The sequence below is a fragment of the Jaculus jaculus genome, chromosome 1, assembly GCF_020740685.1.
Source record: "Jaculus jaculus isolate mJacJac1 chromosome 1, mJacJac1.mat.Y.cur, whole genome shotgun sequence".
In the NCBI taxonomy this organism is placed as follows: Eukaryota; Metazoa; Chordata; class Mammalia; order Rodentia; family Dipodidae; genus Jaculus; species Jaculus jaculus.
In genome coordinates this window covers 273745216-273757650 of record NC_059102.1, presented here as the reverse complement: position 1 = coordinate 273757650, position 12435 = coordinate 273745216, and the positions used below count along the sequence as shown (strand labels likewise).

At 42.5% G+C, this 12435-nt stretch overlaps 1 protein-coding gene across 1 annotated transcript in view; it reads left to right on the top strand.

Moving 5' to 3' along the window:
* Hydin (HYDIN axonemal central pair apparatus protein) overlaps window positions 1-12435 on the top strand; it is a 433096-nt gene that overhangs the window by 339267 nt on the left and 81394 nt on the right. The window contains exons 45-51 of the mRNA XM_004659564.2: window positions 542-1168; window positions 2946-3167; window positions 7422-7621; window positions 7802-7984; window positions 8355-8474; window positions 11143-11302; window positions 11391-11563. Of these exons, the coding sequence (XP_004659621.2) occupies window positions 542-1168; window positions 2946-3167; window positions 7422-7621; window positions 7802-7984; window positions 8355-8474; window positions 11143-11302; window positions 11391-11563 (1685 nt within the window). The remainder of the gene's footprint in view (window positions 1-541; window positions 1169-2945; window positions 3168-7421; window positions 7622-7801; window positions 7985-8354; window positions 8475-11142; window positions 11303-11390; window positions 11564-12435) is intronic.

The window sequence follows — 12435 nt, the reverse complement described above, 5'->3', positions numbered from 1 at the left end:
GTCTTGCAAGCACAAAAACCTGAGGTCTATCCCCAGAACCCAAGGTTGTTCTCTGGCCCCCAGGTGCACATGCACTAACACACATACATACCAAACATACATATTATACAGGCATTGACAATAAGAGGCTAAGTTGTTGGCCAAGGTCACACAGCTAGCAAGCGATGCTGGGATTGAACCACCACACGGGTCTGGCCTCCCCAAGGACACCTGAAAGGATGTGCAGCAGGCTTAAGGGTGCTGTCTTTTCCTGTAAGTCTCTAGATCAGGAGCCCTAGGCCCAAAGTGCAAGTTAAAGTCACTGTGTACACACCTCAAAATGCTTAAGTCAGGGCCCAGCCTAATCTACAATAGGGCAGAACCAAGGGCAGACATTTAGATAAAAGCCTGGCTGAAGTGAGTCTTAGGTACAAGTTCACTATGCCTAAGGAAGTGCCTGAATCCTGTGAGGCCTTATGAAACAAGATGTCCCTTTGTTGTTCCAGATGCATTTGCTAGTCCCTGATAAACTATTTCAAGCAGTTTGTGTTTCACCTTCTAGGTTCCCACTCCTCTGAAGTTAGAAAACAAGATGGAGTCAGTAGAAAGGAAAGTTTCTTCCCGAGAGCAAACAGCATTTGACAAGGAAGACCCAGGCAAGAAGAAGAAGCCCACGATGGACACCACCATGTCAGGGTTCCCCTTGGTTCAGGATCAAGAGGATAGCGAATGGGACTTCATGAAGGATGCTGACAAGCAGTTAGCCTATAAGTTTAAAGTCTATGACCTGAGTCTGAAGGAAGTCCAAAACACCCTCATGTACTGGGACCGCAAGCAAGGCATCCAGATGCCTCACGCAGGGCTGGAGGAAGCGTCCCATGAACAGGAGGAACAGCGCCAGGCTCCCTCCAGCTCTGCGGGGCGCCGCGGCCGCAAGGACCGCGAGAAGGAGCGCCTGGAGAAGGAACGCTTGGAGAAGGAGCGCCTGGAGAGGGAGAAGGCCGAGAGGGAACGCCTAGAGAAGCTGAAGGCCCTGGAAGACCGCAGTGACGCCGAGGGCGAAGGGGAAGAGGAACACGAGGGGAAGAAGGATCTGGGGGTGCCATTCATCAACATTCAGACTCCAGACTTTGAAGGCATAAGCTGGAAGCACGCCCTAGAGAGTGCCATGCTTCCCAGAGGAGATCAGGTAGCAGGCAGTGCAACAACAAATGAGGCCCCAGGGCTGTTTCTATTGAAAATCCTCATCCTCCTTAGTTTGATTAGTCTCTGTTGTGTCCTTGATATGAGATAATAATGGCTAAAAGGACTTAGCCAGAGAAAATCCATCATCAACTTAAATCATTCATAGTGCAGTTGATCTATAACACTGACAACCATGGTGCCAGGGGAGGGAGCATCATGTATGCTTTGGGGTCAAGCAGTATCTACTCTAAAATCTCTTCTCCACAAGCCTCCCACATTGACAGCAAATCAATCTGTTAGATAGACTTTCATGTCTACCAACAAAATATTGTAAATTTAAGGCCATTTACCTGGTGATTTGTAGAAGGACTCATTGTAGCCTTTTGTCCAGTAGTAAACTTTTCCTTTAAAGGACTAGAAAGCAAAGTTTTAGGCTGGCAGTATACAGTCTTTATCACAACCACACAACTCAGCCTTGGGAGAGTGAAAACAATCACTAAGATACAACTAACTGGGCATGGCTATTCTTATAAAACTTTACAAAAACAAGTAGTGGGCAAGATTTGCCTGAGAGTTAGGGGAGAGAATACAGTTTGCTGACCTCTGGTTTAGTTTATCAGAAGGTAGGTTGAAAAGCAAAGGAGAGAGCTGGAGAAGGGCGATTAACAGATAAGGGGTGCTGGGAGGATGAGATCAATTTCTCATGAGGTCAGATTGATGTGATATAACCTCAGTTCTTGCCATAGTAGATCCAAGGTGGGGTCAAAGAAAGACACTTGGAGGACACACAGCACCAAACTCCACTCAGTTTTGCTTCAGTACAGGATTAGGTTAATAACTGGGGAGTAGGTTTGCAGAAATAATTTTTTTGGAAAAATAACTATAACCAAGAACATCTTACCTTGTTCTATGGCCTCCACATTCCAGCTCACAGTTTGCTTAGACTGTGGCTTGAAGAACTTATGCACGCTGATAGTTTAACAAATGCAACCAATAATTTGTCACTTTCCTTGTGGACATTTTAAATTCTGGGGTGCTGTTAGCTACTATGACCCATAATAAGATAGGAGACACAAGATTTCATAGGGGTCATGACTTGCTAGGCCTACCAGACAACATAGTCCACAAAACAGGCTCACAAATGGGCTATCGCATTTGCTCTTGTGATAACAGTGTAGACATGGCATGGTTGTTCTGAGGACTTATGTATTCTGGGAAAGAACTTGTTACTAAATCTTCAACCCCTTTGCTCTGGACAGGATTCAACCATTATGTATCAAAGTGGAGCAGGAGAACCTTTACTTTGTCCTTTGGTGGGCTTTTCCTCCTGTTTCATATGACATGCCCCCATCTCTTACCTTTGGAGGGGATCTGAAAATTGATGGAACCCCTCTATACTGTAGGTGTTAGAACCTTAACCTCTGACCTATTTAAATTAAACAGATGTATTAAGGGTAAGTCATGTGCTGTTTCAATTTGGCTCCTGTCATAATGGAGCTTATAATCCATTTGCAAAGACAGACAGTCATAATAAAGTGGTACAAAGGCTATGAGAAGTCCAGGGAGCACGTACCTCACAGCAAGAATCCCTCTGGCCAATCTATAGTGTCTTTAAAGCCTGGCTGAGCCACATCAGAGGTGCTTCCCACCCTTAATTGCAGGAGGGGCTCCTGAGAACCTTGAAGGAAAGGAGGAGTGTGTGAGCCACCCTTGTTCATTCAAGGAGGGGTTAGGGTTGGCTTGCCCTATGTACAGGACAGTAACTCAAGCCTTTTGTTTAGATCCTAGATGTCTTGGGCCTGGGTTCCTCTGGACCACCCATTCCACCTCCTGCCTTGTTCTCAATTGTCTCTTACCCTGTGAAGCGGCTGCCCTTGACTCCCACAGATATCCTGAAGCACTTTGTGTTTGTGCTTCCCTCAAATGATGATGTCACCTCCTTGGATGATAAGAAAGACATGGAAGGAGACTCAGATATCTTCATCAACACCCTCTTAATCAAGGTAAAGGGCCTCAAGTTAATCCTGAACTTGACAGGATTCAGAGGGAGAGAGAGGAAGGTCGCCCCCACATGACCAGAATCACTGGGTTTTCTGCCTGAGGAGTCCCCTAAGCTCCCCATACTGATTCTTCCCTGGGTCTGTCCCATCCTGTTGCCAAGAAGAGACTGAAAAATCTGTTACTCTTTGTCCAGATTTATCAGTCCTCAGAGGACAGTCTAAGAAACGTGTCACATTATTATGAAGCTCAGGTGAAACCAGCTTTTAAAAAAATTATTAGCCAAGCGTGGTGCATGCCTTTAATCCCAGCACTCGGGAGGCAGAGGTAGGAGGATTGCTGAGAGTTCGAGGCCACCCTGAGACTACATAGTGAATTCTAGGTCAGCCTGAGCTGGAGTGAGACCTTACCTTGGAAAACCAAAATATATATATATTAATATACATTTGTTGTATAAAGTGATGGGATTCATTTTTGTTCAAGTCTGTCACATTCATTCCCATTACCTTTTCCTCCTCGTCATCATTCCTTCTCAGACAGTACTCCCCTTCTATTTTCAAGTCGTGTGTGTGTGTGTGTGTGTGTGTGTGTGTGTGTACAGGTAGGTAGGTAGGTAGGTAGGTAGGTAGGTAGGTAGGTAGGTAGATAGATAGATAGATAGATAGATAGATAGATAGATAGACTGACTGACTGACTGACTGACTGACTGACTGACTCACATTTTCTTTACCCATTCATCTATTGACAGCTATGTAGGCTGATTCTATACTTGGCTCTTGGGAATGGTGCCACAATAACCATGGATAAGCAGGTATCTCTGTAATATGCTGACAGGTTCCTTTGTGAATACTCTCAGGAATGGTATAGCTGGATCATAGGATTATTGTACTTTCAGTTTCTTTAAGGAACTTCCATACTGATCTCCATAGCAGCTGCTGTGGTTTACATTCCTACCAGCAGTGCATAAATGTTCCTTTTCCCGATATCCTCTGCAGCACTTGTTTGTCAGCAACAGTTGTTCTGGTAGGGGTAAAATGAATCTCAAGGTAGGCTTTTGGGGATTATTTTGGAGGTAGGGTCTCAGTCTAGCAGGCTGACCTGGAATTCCCTCTGTAGTCTCAGGGTGGTCTTGAGCTCACAGTGATTCTCCTACGTCAGCTTACTGAGTGCTGGGCTTAAAGGCATGTGCCACCATACCTGACTCAATGTAGATTTTATTTGCACTTCACTAATGGCTAAGCATGTTGAGTATTTTTTCACATATCTATTGGTCATTTGTACTTCATCTTTTGATGTGTCTGTTCATTTCATTTTCCCATTTATTGATTGGTCTTGGAGGTGGTATTTAATTTTTTGTGTGCTTTATGTAGTCTAGATATTAATCCCCTGTCAGATATATAGCTGACAAAGTGAAGTCACTTTTTATCTTCTTGCTTGATTACATAGTAAAATCAATTCCAGTTGGATTTATTTATAAGTAAAAATTAAATAAAATGATCCTTACATGTCTTTCTAATCATGTTGACTTTTCAGAGGAACCAGATATATATCCTTGAATATCCACGTTTGATTTTTTTCTAATTCTTCCCAGCACCATTTAACTTGTTTTCTTTCCTGTATTTTTTTATAAGTTGAAAATTAAGCTTAAAAGTTTGATTCAATTCGTAGGTGATTCCATGGACTTCACACTCCACCACATGGAACAAATCATGTCATGCTGACCCATGGTTACATATATGAAGTGTGTTCATCTGGCTGGGACCCAGATCTGTACCCTGTAAAGTACAGTTTTCCCTTTGCATATAGCCAGTCACCTGTGGCATGATATCCTGGCTAGTGTGAGTGTCTTGTTTCCCAACAACCTTTAATCTACTGCTTTCTAAACCCACCAATGATCCTTAATCAATTATGTTACTAGGAAATAACAAAACAGTGACCTTTGAATTCTATCATTATTTTTATAATTTTTTAATTTTTAAAAAATATTTATTTATTTGCAAGCAGAGACAGAGAGAGAAGAGAGAGAATAAATGAACATGGGCCACTGCAAACAAACTCCAGATGCATGTGAAGGGGAAAGTGGAGGGGGGGGAATTATCATGGCTTATTGTCTATAATTATGGAAGTTGTCAATAATAAAAAAAGAAATATATATATACAATAGAAATGTAGTAACATCCAGGCATGGTGGCACACACCTTTAATCCCAGCATTCAGGAGGTTGAAGTAGGAGGATCTCTGAGTTCAAGGCCATCCTGAGAATACATAGTGAATTTCAGTTCCTCAAAAACAAAATGAAAAAAAAAAATGTAGTAACAAAGTGCAATATAGTATTCTAGCATAAATAACCCCCTGGGAACATGTGGTTATTAAAAGACATGCATGCCTGGGACAAGTAGGAAAATACTGATACAGACTGAGTGATACTATTAAAATTTTGCTTACTCCAGGCATCGTGACACATACCTTTAATCCCAGCACTCAAGAGGCAGAGGTAGGGAGATCTCCATGAGTTCAAGGCCACCCTGAGACTACATAGTGAATTCCAGGTCAGCTTAAGCTAGAGGACTCTACCTCAAAAAAAAAGGAAAAAGGAAAAATTTTGCTCACTTTCTTAGGTATGATGATACTGTTGTGGTACTGAAGGATGTCCGCGTTGTGAGGAGGCACCAGTTAAAGTAGTTAGGAGTAAATAGTAGCTACTTCCAACTTCCCTTTAAATGGTTCCAAAGAAAACATGAGCTAAAGATGATTAAGGGTTACCAATTTTTAAAGTTATAACCACAATAAGCCTTCAACTCTGAAATTTTTGTCATATAAAAAGGCTGAAATTGAACTGAGATGACTCAGTCAGTGCAGTACTTTCCACACAAGCACGAAGATTTATGTTGGAATTTGGATCCTCAGCACCTACGAAAAGCCAGGTATGGTGGCACACGCCTGTAATCACAGCTCTGGGGAGGCAGAAACAGGAGGATTCCCCAGTACTTGCTAGAGTTGGTGAACTTAAGGTTCAGTGAGAGAACTTACCTCAAAAATAATGTGGTGCTGAGGATATTATTCAGCAGTTAAGGCATTTGCTTGTAAAGTCTGCCAACCCAGGTTTGATTCACCAGCATCCACATAAGTCCTGATGCATCTGAAGTGTGTTTGCAGTGGCTAGAGGCCCTGGTGCACCCATATTTATATTCTCTCTCTCTCTAAAAAAAAAAAAAATATTTATGAAGAGAGAGAAAATTGGCATTCAAGGCTTCAGCCACTGCAATTGAATTCTAGACGCTTGCACTACCATTGTGCTAGCCTAATGGGATCTGGAGAGAGATCGAACATGGATCCTTAGGCTTCACAGGCAAGCACCTTAACCACTAAGTCATCTCTCCATCCCTAAAAGTATTTTTAAAAAATAATGTATGGGGTGGAGAGATGGCTTAGTAGTTAAGGCACTTGCCTGCAAAGCCCAAGGACCTGGGTTCACTTCCCCAGTACCTACATAAAGCCAGATGCACAAAGTGGCACATGCATCTGGAGTTCTTTTGCATGACTGGAGGCCCTGGTGTGCCTATTCTGTCTATCTGTCTGTCTGTCTTCTATCTATCTGTCACTGCTTGCGAATAAATAAATAAAAACATAAAATAATAATGTGAAATACAATTGAGGAAGACACCCGGTATTGACCTCTGGCCTGTACATGCACATATATCACACATACATACACACTCAAAAAGACTAAAAAATTTAAATTTAAAAGGAGCAAAAAAGAAAAAAAAATGGATTAGGAAACATGAAGATAGCACTAGAAAAATGGCCTTCTTATTAAATGTGGCCAAATAAACAAAGAGGATTTCTTTCTTCTCATGAAAATAGTTTAAAATTTTTAACTACATAAATCAATAACAAAGAGAAAGGAAGGGGTAGGGAATAGAATATGCCAACAAAATATTAACAATCATGTAACAAGTGATGAGAGTAGCTGGCTCAAGCCGTGCCAGGGAAATTGAATGTCCAGCTGGCAATAATGGAGAATCTCTAGGAACTGAAGCTCATCCCACACACTTCCTGCCAGCTTCAAGATTGCTCTAGGGCTTCTACCTCTTCCTTGGGAAGCAGAGTGATCAAGGAAACACTGGCCTTGTCATCAACCTGTGAGCCTGGCCCTGCTCTGTCTCAGCTGCCAACACCTACAGATGTCCTGTAAGTATCTTTGTTTTACTATGTGCCATAAAATAAGTGCTTAAGACCTTGTGTTCATTCTAATTAAGGCCCAAGAGGAGCAGGCCTCCTCATCCAAAGGAAGCAAACAGAAACCGAAAGAAAAAACAGAATACCGTGAGTCTCAGCAGGAAAAACGTCGCACCTACAAGAAGGGCCTTCCTGTGGGAACTTCAGGAAACATTGTCTCCCTTGCCGACTTAGACCAGAACAGCCTTGAGGGACAGCATTCCCAGGAGAAGTTCACCAGGTAGGCCCCCCAGCAACCAGCGAGGGGGAGGCTGAAGCCAGAGTTGAGAGTACAGCAGTCACACCTTCAGAGGAGGACAGGATCCCTCTTATAGCCCACCAAACCTAAACTTAGTATCACAGGCCCTCTCCCAGCTGGACAGAAACACTCATACTTGAAAAGTCTATGTGGTCATTTCAGGCTGAACTACTTCCGGTGGATTGTGCCAGCCAATGGAGAGGTGACATTGAGAGTCCACTTCTCATCCACTGATCTTGGGAACTATGACCAAACATTTAACTTTGAGATCCTCGGAACTCGCCGCCAGTACCAGCTCTATTGCCGAGGTGTCTGCACTTACCCTTATATTTGCCAAGACCCAAAGTAAGTATAGTTTGTTTTCAAAATAAAGTTCAACTGTTATGTTTTAGTTTTCCCCTGATACTTTAATCAAGATAGCGCTTAATAATAGCATGAAATTGGGAATGTCTCCCTGGCCCTCTTGTATCAGCTGCATCTGGGACCTTGAGTAAGTGGCACAGAGAAGACATGGTACCTCCAGATATCCCCAAACTTAGCTTATGAGTGAGCCTCATGAACAACTTCTTTCTGAGCTATTGAACACTACAGTGCAATTGAGGCATCACATAAAAAAGCAGGGGGTGATGGGTTCATCTTTTCTATTATATATATATATATATATATACTTCCATTTGGACATCTTTGTATTCATCTCTTCCTCCCCTGTGTTTAGAGTGGTGTTTCCTCAACGGAAGAAAGACATGAAGATAAATGAGGTCATCTTTAAGAAATATGTTATGAGCATGGATAAATTTTACTTTGGGCCACTGCTTTGTGGAAAATCAAGAGATAAGTAAGTGTTCCATTATTGCAAAGCAAATTTCAGACTCCTGGATTGGGTTCATAAATAGCACAAGAAAAATATTTATAGGAGAAAAAAATAAATAGCACAAGTAGTATGTATATGTAACTTATGTACACGTTGCTTTTACTGTTGCTTCCTTAGTTTGCCCCAACTCCCAAGCTGGGAAAACTAGGTTCTTGTGTCCCAGGTTTCTGCTTTAACACCCAGATGAATCAGATGTCACTTTCTTGAGTAAGAATACCTGGGAGAGGAACAGGTTTTAGAGGAATAGAATGAAGAGTTCCCTTTAGAATATATCAAGTCTGAGATGCTTGGAAGGCATCTCTATAATCCTTGTGAAACAGAGGATAGACTATACAGTTTGAATTCTCAAAGGAAAATTCTACTTGAAGAAAACAAAATTCATTGGTATGAACAAGATGGCATAAAGGGAGTGCATATAGTGAGAAGAAAAAGACCAAGGATGCCACCATGAAGAACTTTCCTGCCCACAAGTGGAGTCTACTATGGACATGAGTTCTCAGGAGAAACCAGGAAAGAAACTACCATGTATCCATGAGAAGAATCAGGGTGAGCTATGATGAGTGCTACAGGGATGGCAGAAAGATGAAGGTGTAGTCATCCACGAGATATAACCACATGGAGGTCACCAGGGGCCTTAGCAAAAATCCTTTTGGGAGCTGGGGGTGGTGGCACATGCCTTTAATCCCAGCACTTGGGAGGCAGAGGTAGGAGGATCACTATGAGTTTAAGGCTACCCTAAGACTACATAGTGAATTCCAGGTCAGCCTGGGCTAGAGTGAGACTCTACCTTGAAAAATAAAAATAAAAATAAATCCTTTTGAGAGAGTTCTTGGAGGGATGCCTTAGTTAAGTGGGTTTGGGAGACCATCTGAAGGGGGTAAAATATAGGTAGGGTATGGAAATAACTCTTTGGGAAAACTTGGTCATGAGGGGAGGTTGTAGAGAATCATGGACAAGAAAATTTGAGTCCAGGGAAGGCTATTAGTATACTCTCATTCTCATGATGTTTGCATGCTGGGGGGCAAGTGAGGGTCATCAGTGGCATGGCTCCCTGAAACAACACAACAAGATCTGGAGATTCTGGCCTTTGGCAGAAGGAGGGGCCATCATCTCATACCAGAAGGGAGGAAGATAAGATGGCTTCAGGTGAAGGTGTGATTGCACATCTGTTTATAATGGCACAGCTGTGCTTGTTTTCTCCATGATAATTGATGTGAGGCCATTTTCCTGAGCATGAAGAAAATGGAGAAAGCTTAAAACGTTGAGGAACTGAAGACAATATGAAGAATAGAAACAGAAGAGAGCTTGTGTTAGAGGAACGAACAAAGATTACCAGCCAGAATTGGGGTCCCAGGTGAAGGTATTTATCATAATTTTAGATATATTAGTATTTTTGGTTTACATAAATTTCTTATTGCACAGATAGGAGAGATGAGATGGAAAACAAGTTCCCACTAGTCTTCATCCATACAGAAATAAGTAGAGTGTCTTTTTTCCTTCCTTGGTAAAGCTGATGGTCATCTTGTCCTCTGCTCCTTTAGCATCTTCAGTTTATTTCCTGAACAGCTGAACTGGAAAGTCAAGATGAAGAGGCTTTGCTGGTTAGGGGAGAGACAAAAGTGGGAGGGAAGAAAAGTAGGGTCAGATTAATGGAACTGGCCTACAAAGAAAGTCAGGAGTTATGGTAGGGAGCAGCATTGGAATTAATGACTACTATTACCATGGTCCCAAATAAGGTCCAGTTAAAATGGATGTTGTTCCTTTATTATTTTAAACCTTTCTGGGCCTTGTCTGCAAAAAATGGGAAGCCAGCACTCCCACCTCACAGATTTTGGAAGACTGAGCTATATAGTAAATATGAACCCTTAGTCATCACGCCAAATAGTGATGATGATCAGTGACATGTTAAGGTCACCTCCCCTTTCCCCATTATTCACTCAGAATTCTCTAATTCTGACACTTTGACTTGAAGTCTTCCATTCTCTCCTTCCATCCACCCATCATAGCCTGCTCAAAATTCTTCTGTAGCTGTCTGCTTTCCTGGCCTGGGCTCTGGTCATAATGATAGGCATCCTCATCCCTTGAGCTTTCCCCAGAAGTTGCATTTTTTTTTCTTCATTACCATTAGATGAACATCGTCCAGTGGCCCTGCAGATTACCTCTGCAGATCTCTCTCAAAGGCATTATAGAACAGAAACAATTGGATAACCCTGAGCATAAATCCAGGTCAGAGAAGTTACATTATGTGAGGGTATAATAGAAAAAGGTGCATGATCACCTCTAAGATATATATGAAATAGCAGATGGCTTCAGTGGTAATCTGTCCTGGGAATAAGCACATGATGGATAGATCAGCAGATTTCTCAGAATTCTTTGAAATAACTACCATGTGCTGGGATTTGTTATCTCCAATTGGTCTAAGAGTTTAAGGTGTACAGTCTCACTTACTACCAAGCAACCGTATCTTAGAGATAAAAAGACTTAGGTGGTCAAGTCACAGTATAGTATTCTCAAAGGCCAGGCACAACTAGATCTCATGATCTTAGCCCCCACGCCACTGCTTCAGCATGGCCAAGGCTATCTTTTCACACTGCTTTGCACTCTACAGATACCCATTCCCATTCATTTCCAGATACAAGTCATCCTTGTTCCCTGGCAACATGGAGATGCTAACGATCCTGAATGATTCTCCAATGATAGTAGAGGCATACTTCTGTTTTCAGAATGATGTGAAAGCAAACACCTACTTTCTGGAGCCCATCAACATGATTCTGCAACCAAATGAGAAGCAGGTACAATCACGGGTGAAAGATCCAGCAGGGAAATTTAGGGCCTTGGCATCCTTAAAATTAATGTACTTTGTTTTGACTCTGCCAACAGATACTAAATATATGGGCATACCCTACTTCAGTAGGTATCTTTGAAGATAGCATAGTCTGTTGCATCAAGGAGAACCCGGAGCCAGCTATCTTCAAAGTATGTTGCCAAGGGATTCGCCCAGAAATTGAGCTGGAGCCCAGGCAGTTACATTTTGATCGGCTCTTGTTGCACAGGTAAGAGTTCCCAATTACCCCAGAACTAGAATGGAATTTAAAGGACACTTAGCTTAGTGCTAGGGTATTCAACTCATCCTGATTTACTCTGGACCTTCCTTGTTTTAGCATTCTAGTCCTGCATCCTTGGGAACTTCTTGGTCCCATACAAACTGGGATGGTTAATATCCTGTTTAGCTCACTGGTTGTTAGCTAGAGTTCAGTGAATGTAAACTTCAATAAAAAAACCCCTACAGGGGGCTGGAGAGATGGCTTAGCGGTTAAGCGCTTGCCTGTGAAGCCTAAGGACCCCGGTTCGAGGCTCAGTTCCCCAGGTCCCACATTAGCCAGATGCACAAGGGGGTGCACGCGTCTGGAGTTCGTTTGCAGAGGCTGAAGCCCTGGCGCGCCCATTCTCTCTCTCTCCCTCTATCTGTCTTTCTCTCTGTCTCTGTCACTCTCAAATAAATAAATAAAAAAATTTAAAAAAAAAACCCTACAGGGCTAGAGAAATGGCTTAGCAGTTAAGGTGTTTACCTGCAAAGACAAAGGATCCCAGTTTAATTCCCCAGGACCCACATAAACCAGATTCACAAGGGTATACATACCTCTGGAGTTCATTTGCAGTGTTGGAGACCCAAGAACTAACTAACACTCCCTCCCTCTCTCTCTCTCTCTCTCTCTCTCGCTCTCTCTCTCTCTCGCTCTCTCTCTCTCCCTCTCTCCTTCTCTCCCTCTCTCCCTCTCTCCCTCTCTCCCTCTCTCCCTCTCTCCCTCTCTCCCTCTCTCCCTCCCTCTTTCTCTCTCTCAAATAAATAAAATATTTTTTAAATCCTAAGATGAACTGGATGCCCCTTAAGATCAACTGCCACAATAGTGTTTATTTTAATTTT